General features: G+C 44.8%; 1 protein-coding gene across 1 annotated transcript in view; it reads left to right on the forward strand.

Annotated features, from left to right (window-relative positions):
- The window catches only part of F10 (coagulation factor X), a 58159-nt gene that overhangs the window by 8262 nt on the left and 37494 nt on the right, over positions 1-12403 (forward strand). Inside the window, exons 3-5 of the mRNA XM_077110670.1 lie at positions 4867-4891; positions 6053-6166; positions 10878-11009. Of these exons, the coding sequence (XP_076966785.1) occupies positions 4867-4891; positions 6053-6166; positions 10878-11009 (271 nt within the window). The remainder of the gene's footprint in view (positions 1-4866; positions 4892-6052; positions 6167-10877; positions 11010-12403) is intronic.

Here is a 12403-nt window from a genome sequence, read left to right on the forward strand (position 1 = left end):
CATGGAGGCTTCCACCAATGTTTCGAAGGAAGGCCTGGGAAGCCAGAGGAAGTGCCCCAGAGTTGGAGTCCCTGTGGGCAGCCCCTGAGAGGGCAAAGTGAAGACGTGAGAAGGAAGCTGAAGCTGCAGTGGAGACCCAAAGATTACAAAATGCCAGCAACATGGGACACTGACCAAGGAAAGCTGCAGGAACAGAGACAAACCAACAGAAAGGCCACTTGGACTGCAACAAGACCCAGGGTGGAGCTCCACAAGCCCTTTGGACAGAATTTCACCATGCCAGGTGCCCCAGATGGAGTAAGGGGAGCAGCAGGACTTGTGTGCCCAGCTGGATTTTGATCTTGCTTTGGTCCTGTCCCTCTTTCTATGCCTCTATTTTTTGTGAAGGGAATGTTCACTGTGTACCTTTATATATTGGATACTTGTAAATCACTTTTGATTTTTTTACAGGAATTCATGATGCATGTTTGCCCTGAGTCTCAGGAGACTTTGGACTTGAACTTTTGGGCAACCTTGGAACTGTAGAGACAATGGGGACTCTTGGAAGTGGACTAGATGTATTTTGCATTGTGATATGGTCATGAACTTTTGGGGGTCAGAGGTGGAATGTTATGGTTTGGATGTGAGGTGTCCCCCAAAAGCTCATGTGTGGGATGATGCAAGAGGAGAAATGATTGGGCCTAATCAGTGAGTTAGTCACCTGATGGGATTAGCTGAGTGGTAGCAGAAGGCAGGTTGGTTGTGGCTGGAGGAGGTGGGCATTGAGGGCGTGACTTTAGGGAATAGATTTGTATCTGGCAAGTGAAGAGTCTCCCCCTTTCTCTCTCTCTCTCCCTCTCCCTCTCTCTCCTTTCTGACCATCATATGAGCTGCTTCTCTCTGCCACACTCTTCCACCATGATGTTCTGCCTCACATTGAGCCCTGAGGAATAGAGCCTGCTGTCTATGAACTGAGATCTCTGAAACTGTGAGCCTCAGGTCAACTTTTCCTCCTCGTAATTGTGCTGGTCATTTCTTTTAGTTGCAACAGCAAAAAGGCTGACTAAAATAATAAGGAATGATGAAGATAACTGCAACGCTTATCCAAGATCAAGTTCACCGTTTTCACTCAGCATTATCTCCCAACACTCTTCTGTATAGCTACCATACTTATAATTCTAAAAAGAGAATTATATGGGGAAGTCAATATCCTCATGTATTGGCAACTGAGTTATTTTTAAATATTACTGTATTTCTTCTGGATCATATTTTCTAAGTAAACCTTACAAATTTAAAAGAGCGAGCTCATGAAATGTTTTCTGGTCATAACGGAATTAAACTAAATGATCAGTATAGAAATATCTCCAAGTATTTGGAAGTTAGCACATTTATAAATAATTCAGTGCCCCTGGGTCCAATTGCCAGTATCAAAACAACAAAAAAGTGTCTCATGAATCTAGACATAAAACTTCACAATGAAGAACAGTTGGCAGACTGTGAGTGAAAGGGAGTAAAAGTCAGTGTGTCAGGGGGCATTTTGACAGGACAACCAGTGTCGTGGAGCTGAATGGTGAGAAGTGAGTGCTTTCCTGCTGAAACTCGGGAAAGGCCAGCCTGTTCGTCCCCAGCTCCTGCTTGCCCACTGTGCTGGAATCCCAGCCACAGCAAGTCTTACAGGAAGTCGGGAATAAAGCTCTCCTTGTGTCACAATGGGCAAAGGTGAGACATGCAGTCGAGGGGAGAAATAAAGAATGGCCATGCACTGATGCCCTTTTCAATACTTTATTCACTCAAATCACTTAATACAATTTCACTCCATAGGTTCTTTTTTTTTTTCAATATTTTTGTAGTTGCAGATGGACACAATACCTTTATTTATTTTTTGTGGTTCCCAGGATCAAACCCAGTGTCTCAAGCATGCTAGGCAAGCACTCTACCACTGAGCCACAACCTCGGCCCACCCTATAGGTTCTTAATCAGGGAATGACAATCCTTAATGCTGGGCACTGCAGTAGACATGATCAGTTCAAAGCAAACAATTCTTAGTTAACTCTAAGCACTGCAAACACACAGTCACGGCAGACCTATCACAGACATTCCCTCTGCATGCTGAGCTTAAGTGCTAGATTTAAAGTCTTGAGTCTTAGGTCTTAAACCCAGCAGATGCCCACTCACTCACCCTGTCCAGGCCAGGAACCGATAGCTTCTCCTGGGGTGGAGCTGACGGTTGGTGAGGAGAGGGTATAAGGAGAGGTGGCTGTTCTCACCAGGTCAGGAGGCTGCTGTAGAGTTTGAGAGCCTCAGGCAGATGATGAGAAGAGCTGGGCTGTCTGTCCAGGTGCTCACCAGGCTCTCAGGCTGTGTGCCTCAGTGTCAGCTGGCTGAATGTCCTTTTGTTCCCGTTATTCATACTGAATCTTGGAGCTTCTGCGTGTATTTAGGGTCCCTATCAGCTGTTACCAGGTTTCTTAGTGACAACTTTCATCTTAGAGAGGACATATGTCTGCTGGTGTCTACCCTGATCCCTTCTGGCTGTTACCAGGGTTATGACAAATGACACCTGACTTCACCCTCTTACCTGGGTTGTGGAAAGTGACTTGCTTTTAACCGGATATGCTTGATGACATATCAGAGAGCTCTGTGACTTGCCAGGTTTGTTTTAAAATGGGCTTGTTTAGGCCAAGGCCTAAGGCCATTCTTACACCCTGTTTACAGACAGCATAGCCATTTGTATAGAAAACACCAAACACACCAAAAGAATGATTGGGTTGTTTATTTGTTTGTTTTGGCTTTGTTTGATTCGGTTTTTGTTTGTTTGGGGATCAACCTATGGGTGCTTTTGTGAACTGAGCCACAGCCCAGCCCTGATTAAAATATTTTATTTAGAGACTGGGTCTCGCTAAATTGCTAAGGGCCTCACTAGGTTGCTGAGGCTGGCTTTGAACTTGTGCTCCTCTTGCCTCAGCCAAAAGAAGGATTCAAAAAAGAAAATAGGTAGATGATCAATTGACAACTAGACTTTGTCAAAATTAAAACTTTTGCTCAGTTAAGAGAATGAAAATATAAGCTACACATAAGAAAGTGTTTACGATTTACATATCCAAAAAGAAATTTGTATTCAGAATATGTATGCTAATGACTCAGAAGAAGAAAATAAACACCGAAGTAAATTTGATGAAGAGATTGAACAGCTACCTCACCAAAGACAAAATATGTATGACAAGCCCATAAGAAGATACTCGACACCATGGGCCACTACGGAAATGTGATTTATCAAAAAACCTCTATAACTGAGAAAGGAAGAAATAGTGACCCTTGACAAGTGCTGGTTATGATGTGGAGCAACAAGAACCTTATATGCTACTAAGGGGAAGGCCAGCAGCACCCTCATCTTGAAGAGTTGGAGAGATTTTTACAAAGTTAGCCATATAACTCAGACATTGCATTCATTTCCAGAGTTACCATAACAAAGCACCACACATTGGGTGGCTTTAAATACTAGAGATTGATCTCTCATGGTGCTGAAGGTGACAGATGCAGACAGCCATTCCTTGTTTTCACAAAACACCTCTACACAAATGTTCACAGCAGTCCTGTTCGTGATTACCAGAACTGGACATGAGTGTCCATTGTGGGTGAAGGAGTGAACAACGGGGGACAGCCGTGCAGTGGACCACTACTGGGCAGTGCTGGGACCCACTGTTGGTGTCTGTGTTGGCCTGGGTGATTTCAAAGGCACTGTGCTGAATGACGGCTCATTTCACAAGGTTACTTGATGTAGGATTCCAGTTATGTGACAGTGTAAAAAGTCCTTGCTGTGGTGACGCAGAGCAGGTCAGTGCCAGGTGGGGAACACAGATGTGTCCCATATCCTGATTGTGGTAGTTGTTACACAAATATATACACATATTGAAACTTATAGAATCATACGCGAAAAGTTGATTTTACTGTGTGATTTATTAAAAAAAATTAAAAGACACTGCATTCATTTCTAGGGCCACCATAATGAAATGCCACAAACCAGATGCCTTAAAATGTCAGGGATTTATTCTCTTGTAGTTTTGGAGACACCAGATCAAAAATCGAGGCATCAGCAGATTGGCTCCCCTGCAAAGGCTGGAGGAGTGTGTTTGTGCCTGTCCCCAAGCATGTGGCCCCTGTGACTGCTCTGCCCCTTATCCTCACCGGCCTTCTCTCTGATGGCTGCAGGTGTCCTTCTCTGTCTCTGGGGGACAGGCTTGTGAGCAGGGACTTGTGGTACTCCAGGATGATCCCCTCTGGAGCCTTTTAATCACACCTGCGAGGACCCTGTTCTAATGCATGCACGTGCTGGGGCCCAGGGGCCTGTGGAGGGGCGAAGCCAACCCAGACAGACAGACCAAGACGGAGTGTCTCAGTGTCACTGGAGCCTGGTGACAGCACTTCTCTAAGCCATGGGGTGATTGTGACAACCAGACAGCCTAACTAAACCTCACTCATCAGCAAGGGCTGGGAAACAGAATGATTGTTCTTGGCACAATCTGGGTTTTGATGATTAACTTAAAAGTTCAACAAAAATGTTTAATTTAAGACAAACTAAGCCACATCTACTAATAGAGAAGATTCCTGTCCTTTCCCCTTTATTCTTTTAAAATATTTTTTTAGTTATACATTGACACAACACCTTTATTTTGTTTATTTATTTTTATGTGGTGCTGAGGATGGAACCCAGGGTCTCTCACGTGTAAGACGAGCGCTCTACCACCGAGCCACCACCCCAGCCCCCCCTTTCCCCTTTAGATCAGGTGATTCTAGAACAATTCTTTCCTCCCCGAGTTGCAGCTGCGGAGTGAATGGCATGAAATGTCGGCTTTCCTAATGCATTTCTAAATTTTTGTTTTATTTTAGAATGAATTCTGGAACAAATACAAAGGTGAGGTATTTTCTGTTTTACTCTTAAGTGGGAGAGGCTCATTAGGATATTTAAATGCAGAGAGATTATATTTGACTTTCTAAAATACTTGGTGAATATCCTTCCTGCTCCTATTTAAAATCTTACATATTTAAGATGTTTGCCCTTTGGGTGTTCCCTCAATAGTTATTTGATATTATTTTTATAGTGATTTTTATTAATTCTAGTTTTATTTACTCAACTATAGATTTTTCATACTGGGAATTGAGCCCAGGGGCATTTTACCACTGAGCTACATTCCCACCCTCTTTATATTTTAAGATATAAATGGCCCAGGCTAACCTTAAACTTGAAATACTCCTGCCTCAGCATCCTGAATAGTTGGGATTACTGAGATGTACCACCAGGCCCAGCAAGATTTTTTTTCTTTTTGAGATGAGGTCTCACTATGTCATCCAGCTTGTCTCAAACTCCTGGGCTTAATTGATTCTCTAGCCTCAGCTTCCTGAGTAGCTGGGACCATAGGTTCATGCCACATCACCCAGCTCAAATGTAGATTTTAATCAGTTTATTCTTATTTGAGGATTCCAAATTCCACGGTATTTTTTAAAAATACAAGTGTATTACATGAAAGCAAAAAACGGAATCTGAAAGATTGGATTTCCTAACAAGCTAGCCACCCTGATCTAAGTCTTCCAGCACATAAGAAGGTGTTAATGGTGACTGCTGAAAACAGACTCGGAGTTTCTCAAATGGCAGTTGACCCAGCTCTGCATCAGGTGCTGAGCTTCCACCAAGAACTGGGAAGCCCGTGCCAGGGCTGGATGGGAGTCTCTGTCTCCTCTTCCACCCCAGGTCATGTGGAAAGTAGAACCCCACACCCTCTTGTCAATGCTTAGCTCAGAAGTCTTTGCTTCAGGTGACCACTGCAGCCACCAGCCAGAGGGCCACTCTGGCCATAGACACACTGTAAAACATCTCGACAGAACTAGGGGGCAGTCAAGGGCCAGTGAGGCAGGGCCTCCAAGGGGGGACAACACAGTCCAAAGACAGTGTCATTCCCAGAGCAGCAGAGGCTAGCTCGAGCTGTCCATGGGTGCGTGCCCGTGGCCGGCCACGCCAAGCTCAAGTTCCTCTGGGATGGTTATGCCTGCAGGCTTGGTGCCAACCCTCTTTTTGCAGATGGTGACCAGTGTGATAGCAATCCTTGCCAGAATCAGGGAAAGTGTAAAGATGGGCTCGGAGAGTACTCCTGCTCCTGCCTGGATGGATTCGAAGGCAAAAACTGCGAATTCTGTAAGTCCCTCTGCTTGGCTATCTTCAGAGCAGAAATGCCTGTAGATAGGAGGTGGGAGGGAGAGAAGGCGGGAAATCCATGATGAGATGACCTTGAGTTACTTCTAGTTGTTGAAGTCTGTGCTCCGTTATCCTGTGCCCCTGCAGGAAGCCCTAAACACAGAGCCTGTGACTTCCAAACTGCCCACGGTCAGGGTACAGTGTCTCTTTGCTGCTCTGAGAGGGATCACAGAGCACCCACCAAGCCTGGACCCTCCAATATCTGGATAGAATGGTGTCCTCTGCTCTTCAGGCCCTTATAGCCTGGAGCAAGGATCCAAAATCACCTCCTTCTACTTAGATTTATAAATGCAAACAACAACAAGGGATATTTGATATTAGCTAGTTACGAAGTTTTGATATATTTAATTCATTCTACATGGGAGCATCACTGAGTTTTCTCCAATATGATTCATGATTTTTAACAAAAATGTGTTATTATAAGGCCGGATTTCCCTAAAAAGAAAGATATACCTGTCTTTTTAAAAATTTTTTATTTGTTTTAATTAGTTGTACATGACCATAGAATGCATTTATGCACTTTGATATATCATACATAAATGGGATATGATTTCATTTTTCTGCATGTACATGTTACAGAATCATATTGGCCATGCAGTCACATATATACATACAGTAATAATGTCTGCTTCCTTCTACTGTCTTTCCTATCCCCACATCCCCTCCCCTCACCTACCATCACTTCCCTCTATCTAATCTAAGGTAATGCTATTCTTCTCTAGTGCCCCCACCTTATTGTGAATTAGCATCCGCATATTAGAGAAAGCATTCAGCCTTTGGTTCTGTGGAATTGGCTTATTTCACTTAGCATGATATTCTCCAACTCCAACCATTTACTGTCAAATACCATAATTTCACTCTTCTTTAAAACCGAGTAATATTCCATTGAGTATATATACCACATTTTCTGTATCTATTCATCTACTGAGGGACACCTAGATCGGTTCCATAGCCTAGCTATTGTGAATTGAGTTACTATAAGCACTGATATGGCTACATCAGTATAGTATGCTGATTTTAAGTCCTTTTGGGTATAAACCAAGGAGTGGGATAGCTGGGTGAAATGGTGGTTCCATTCCCAGTTTTCTGAGGAATCTCCATACTGCTTTCCATAGTGGTTGCACTAATTTGCAGACCCACCAGCAATGTATGAAGTGTGCCTTCTCCCCACATCCTCGCCAACGTTTGTTGTTGCCTGTATCCTTGATGATCGCCATTCTGACAGAAGTGAAATGAAATATTCGAGTAGTTTTGATTTGCATTTCTCTAATTGCTAGAGAAGCTGAACACTTTTTCATATATTTGTTGATCAATAGTATTTCTTTTTCTGTGAAGTGTCTGTTGAGTTCCTTAGCCCACTTATTGATTGGGTTATTATTTTTTTTTTTTTTGGTGTTAAGTTTTTTGAGTTCTTTGTATATCCTAGAGATTAGTGCTTTATTGAAGGTGCATGTGGTAAAACGTTTCTCCAAACATGAAGGCTCTCTTCTCACTTTATTAATTGTTTCCTTTGCTGAGAAGAATTTTTTTTTATTTGAATCCATCCCATTTATTGATTCCTGATAGAACTTCTTGTGCTTTAGGGTCTTGTTAAGGAAGTCAGATCCTAGGCCGACATGGTGAAGATTTGGGCCTGTTTTTTCTTCTATTAGGCGCCTTTGATCTACTTTGGGTTTATTTTTGTGCAGGGTGAGAGATAGAGGTTTAATTTCATTTTGCTACACATGGATTTTCAGTTTTGCCAGCACCATTTGTTGAAGAGGCTATCTTTTCTCCAGTGAATATTTTTGGCACCCTTGTCTAGTGTGAGATAACTGTATTTATGTGTTAGTCCCTGTGTCCTCTATTCTGTACCATTGGTCTACCAGTCTGTTTTGGTGCCAATACCCTGCCATTTTTGTTACTATGGCTCTGTAGTATACTTTAAGGTCTGGTGTTGTGATGCCTCCTGCTTCACTTTTCTTGCTAAGGATTGCTTTAGCTATTCTGGGTCTCTGATTTTTCCAAATAAATTTCATGGGATTTTTTTTTTCTATTTCTATGAAGACTGTAATTGGGATTTTAATAGACATTGCATTAAACCTGTATAATGCTTTCGGTAGTGTGGCCATTTTGACAATAGTAATTCTGCCTATCCAGGAGCATAGGAGATCTTTCCATCTTTTGAGGTGTTCTTCAATTTCTTTCTTTAGTGTTCTGTAGTTTTCATTGTAGAGGTCTTTCACCTCTTTTTTAGGTTGATTCCCAGGTATTTTTTTTTCTTGAGGCTATTGTGAATGGAGTAGTTTTCTTAATTTTTCTTTCAGTGGATTCATCGCTGATGTGTAGGAATATGTTTGATTTATGGGTGTTGATTTTATATCCTGCTACTTTGCTGAATTCGTTTATTAGTCCTAAAAGTTTTCTGGTGGAATTTTTTGGATCTTCTAGACATAGAATCATGTCATCAGCAAATAGTGATAGGTTGAGTTCTTCTTTACCTAGTTATATCCTTTTAATTTCTTTCTTTTGTCTAATTGCTCTGGCTAGAGTTTCAAGGATGATGTTGAATAGAGGTGGTGAAAGAGGGCATCCTTGCCTTGTTCCAGTTTTTAGAAGGAATGCTTCCAATTTTTCTCCATTGAGAATGATGCTGGCCTTGGGTTTAGCATAGATAGCCTTTACAATGTTGAGGTGTGTTCCTACTGTCCCTAGTTTTTCTAGTGTTTTGAACATGAAGTTGTGCTGTATTTTGTCAAATGCTTTTTTTGCATTTATTGAGATGATCATATGATTCTTGTCTTTAAATCTATTGATGTGATGAATTACGTTTATTGATTCCGTATGTTGAACCAACCCTGCATCCCTGGGATGAATCCCACTTGATCTTGGTGCAGGATCTTTTTAATATGTTTTGGTATGCGATTTGCCAGAATTTTTGCATCTGTGTTCATTAGGGATATTGGTCTGAAGTTTTCTTTCCTTGATGTGTCTTTGTCTGGTTTTGGTGTCAGGGTGATATTAGCCTCATAGAATGCACTTGGAAGAGTTCCCTCCTTTTCTATTTCATGGAACGCTTTGGGGAGCATTGGTGTTAGTTCTTCTTTGAAGGTCTTGTAGAACTCGGCTGGGAGTCCGTCTGGTCCTGGGATTTTCTTGGTTGGTAGACTTTTGATGGCGTTAGCACTGGAGAAAGTCCTAAAGTAATCCAATCCAAGAACATGTTCTAAAGATTGTTACATAATTTAGAAGACATGCATATCCATGATTTAAACAGATACACATGTCTTTTAAATTGCTATTACTTTAGTAATATCAGTCATGTCTCATTCTATTAAAGTCCAGGCCCCTGCCTGCAAACCATTCAGCTGACTCAGACACTATATGAAGAAGCCTCCCAGAGCTAACAAGTGGTTTCTACTTGCGTCATGTCGACCTTTACATTGTAATTATCTTTTCATCCAAACCCAAATGGGACCCTGTGAAGCAGATCACCACAGTGTGAACTGGGTTGGATTCAGCCAGTACTGGCAGCCCCCCGGCCCCCGAAACTCTGGCCCCCAGTGCTGCTGCTGACTGTGAGAGGTCGGCCCCACCAGGCTTGAGGTGTGATGGACAGGCTGGCAAATGACAGCGGCGCATGGCTTATGGGTACCCTGTCAGGAGCTTCGCAGGCCTCTGAGGTGACTTTGCCGTCCCACTTTGCATGTGTGTCCACTGAGGCCCTGCAGCTTAGTTAAGTACCTGGTTACAGCCAGAGGTCAGCTGCCCTCAGGCCTCAGGGGCCCCTGCCCACTCTCTGCACAGCTGTCCCTCTTCCTGCCTGTTCTGGAGCAGTTCTCCAGCTCCTGACGGACACCCCCACAGGCCCGTGCCCTTGCCGAGCCCCCAGGGTCCCAGAGCTGTGAGCACAGGTGTCCACAGCAGGGTCTGGGCTGTGCAGTGGTGGTCAGTGCCCAGCAACTGTTCCACTGTTAATGATGGGTGAAGGGAGAGAGTTAGAGCTGAAGGCACCCCACCAAACAGCAGGGCCCTCTGGCTGGGCAGGATGCATGCAGCCCTCAGCAGAGAACACAGGAGGCCACCGGGGGACCTGTCTGGATCTGGTGGCCACAGGAGTGGATGGAAGTTGAAGGGAAAGTAACTCCTCTCAGACCCTCCCACGTGCCAGGGGCCAGCCTCTGTGGAGGAGCAAGGCTTCCAGCTGTCTGCGTGGTATAGTAAGGGTGTTGGCCTGACCCTGGATGAACATGAAGACCAGTCAGGCCTGAGTTGCCCCCATGGTCACAGAAGCCTCAGTTCCACAGACAGCCTTCTGGCCTTGGCTGCAGGGGCTCTGAGCCCCTGCCTGGAAGTGCCCTGGTCCCTGGTCCCTGGTCCCTGGTCCCTGGTCCCTGGAGCAAGCGTCCTGACCTCAGTCCACACCACCCAGCCCTTGGGACCTCTGTCCACCTTCTAGCCTTTCACTGGGCAGCTTGGGTTTCTTTAGGGCAGTGCAGAACCTGCGTGAATGCCAGGTGTCCCTCAGTGGCCTAGGAGGCAGGCCACATGTGGAGCACCCACCTCACTCGGCTGCTCCATGAGCACCTTTCCTGCAGGGGCCCTATGTGTCAGGACGGGGGGTGGCTGGAGTCGGTCCCTCCTGCGCTGCAGCGGTCTCCTCTGCCCACAGTTGCACGGAAACTCTGCAGCCTGGACAATGGGGACTGTGACCAGTTTTGCCAGGAAAAGCAGAACTCAGTGGTGTGCTCCTGCGCCAGTGGGTACACCCTCGGTGACGACGGCAAGTCCTGCATCTCCACAGGTAGGAGGACCTGAGGCCACACAGGGCTCCTGAGCCACAGAGCTGGTGGCATCAGACCAGGAGCACGTGCCATGAGCAGGGCAGGGCAGGCCTCCTGCTGGGCCGGGTGGGTTGCCAAGAGAGCCGCAGCCTGGCACGCAGGGCTGGGTCATTCACATGGGAAGCCCCAGTGGTCCTGCGAGCCAGCTGTGCTGGCTAACCTGTTCTTCACTCCCACTTGCCTGCGGGGTGGACGTGGCTCTGGAAGGAGGTGACTCCTGCCGGGCACTCTGCGGGGGTGGAGAAAGGCGCAGTTCAATTTTCCTCTCACTTGGAAAGAACTGGACATTGGGAGTGTGATGATCAGCACTGGGGCCCCTGCTCATGAGGCTCCCAGAGAGCAGTGAATGCAGAACAGGCTCAGGAACCCACCGGGCTAGGGACAAGGGCACTAGGCACCTGAGAGGTCGGCCCTCAGGGCCACCCATCCACCTCTCACGGCCCCTGCTGGCCCCCTCTCCTGAGGCATCACCTGGGCGAGATAGGAAGCAGTGGGCGGGCTGCCTGTCATAGAGCCCGGTGACCAGGCACCCATGAGGTTCCCGTCGGAGCCCGGTGACATACCTCCATCCAGAGACTTGACTTCCCCAGGGGACTCATTGCTCTGTCTTATTCTTCTCAGTGAAACAGTTTATTTAAAAAAATTAGTAATCAAGAAAAATAAAGGTCCCAAATATATCCTTCAAAGTTTATTTCAATTATGTAATATGAAACCCTCAAAAAAAAAAAGGAATGCAAGTTGGTTTCCATTGATAATGAAGTTTTTGTTTTCTTTTTTTGTTTGTGTTTTGTTTGTTTTGTTTTTCGGTACTGGGGATTGAACCTGCTTAACCACTGAGCCATATTCCTGGTCTTTTTTTATATTTTATTAGAGACAGGGTCTCATTAAGCTGCTTATGGCCTTGCTAAGTTGCTGAGGCTGGCTTTGAACTTGCAATTGCCCTGCCTCAGCCTCCTGAGCCGCTGGGATTATAGGTGTGAGCCACTATACCCGGTTGATAATGAAGTGTTTTGTTTTGTTTTGTTTTAAACATCAGAAATTTATTAGTTGCTCCAAACATCACATTGATCTTGACATATCATATATCATACATTTGGATAATGAAGTTTTAAGCTTCAGCTGATGCAGAAATATTTTAATTGAAGCCATTTCTTGACATGCGTACAGTTTTTTTTTTTTTTTTTTTTGGATTGCAGAAATATTCACAAATCAATTAAAATAAAGGGCTGTGGAGTATGACTCGGTGGTAGAACACTTGCCCAGTATGTGCAAGGTCCTTGGGTTTCATCCCAATGCCACAAAAAGAAAGAAAAAGAGAAAGAAAGACCAGTAAACTACTTCGTAACGCAGGAAG

The sequence above is a fragment of the Callospermophilus lateralis genome, chromosome 12 (genome assembly GCF_048772815.1).
Source record: "Callospermophilus lateralis isolate mCalLat2 chromosome 12, mCalLat2.hap1, whole genome shotgun sequence".
Lineage (NCBI taxonomy): Eukaryota > Metazoa > Chordata > Mammalia > Rodentia > Sciuridae > Callospermophilus > Callospermophilus lateralis.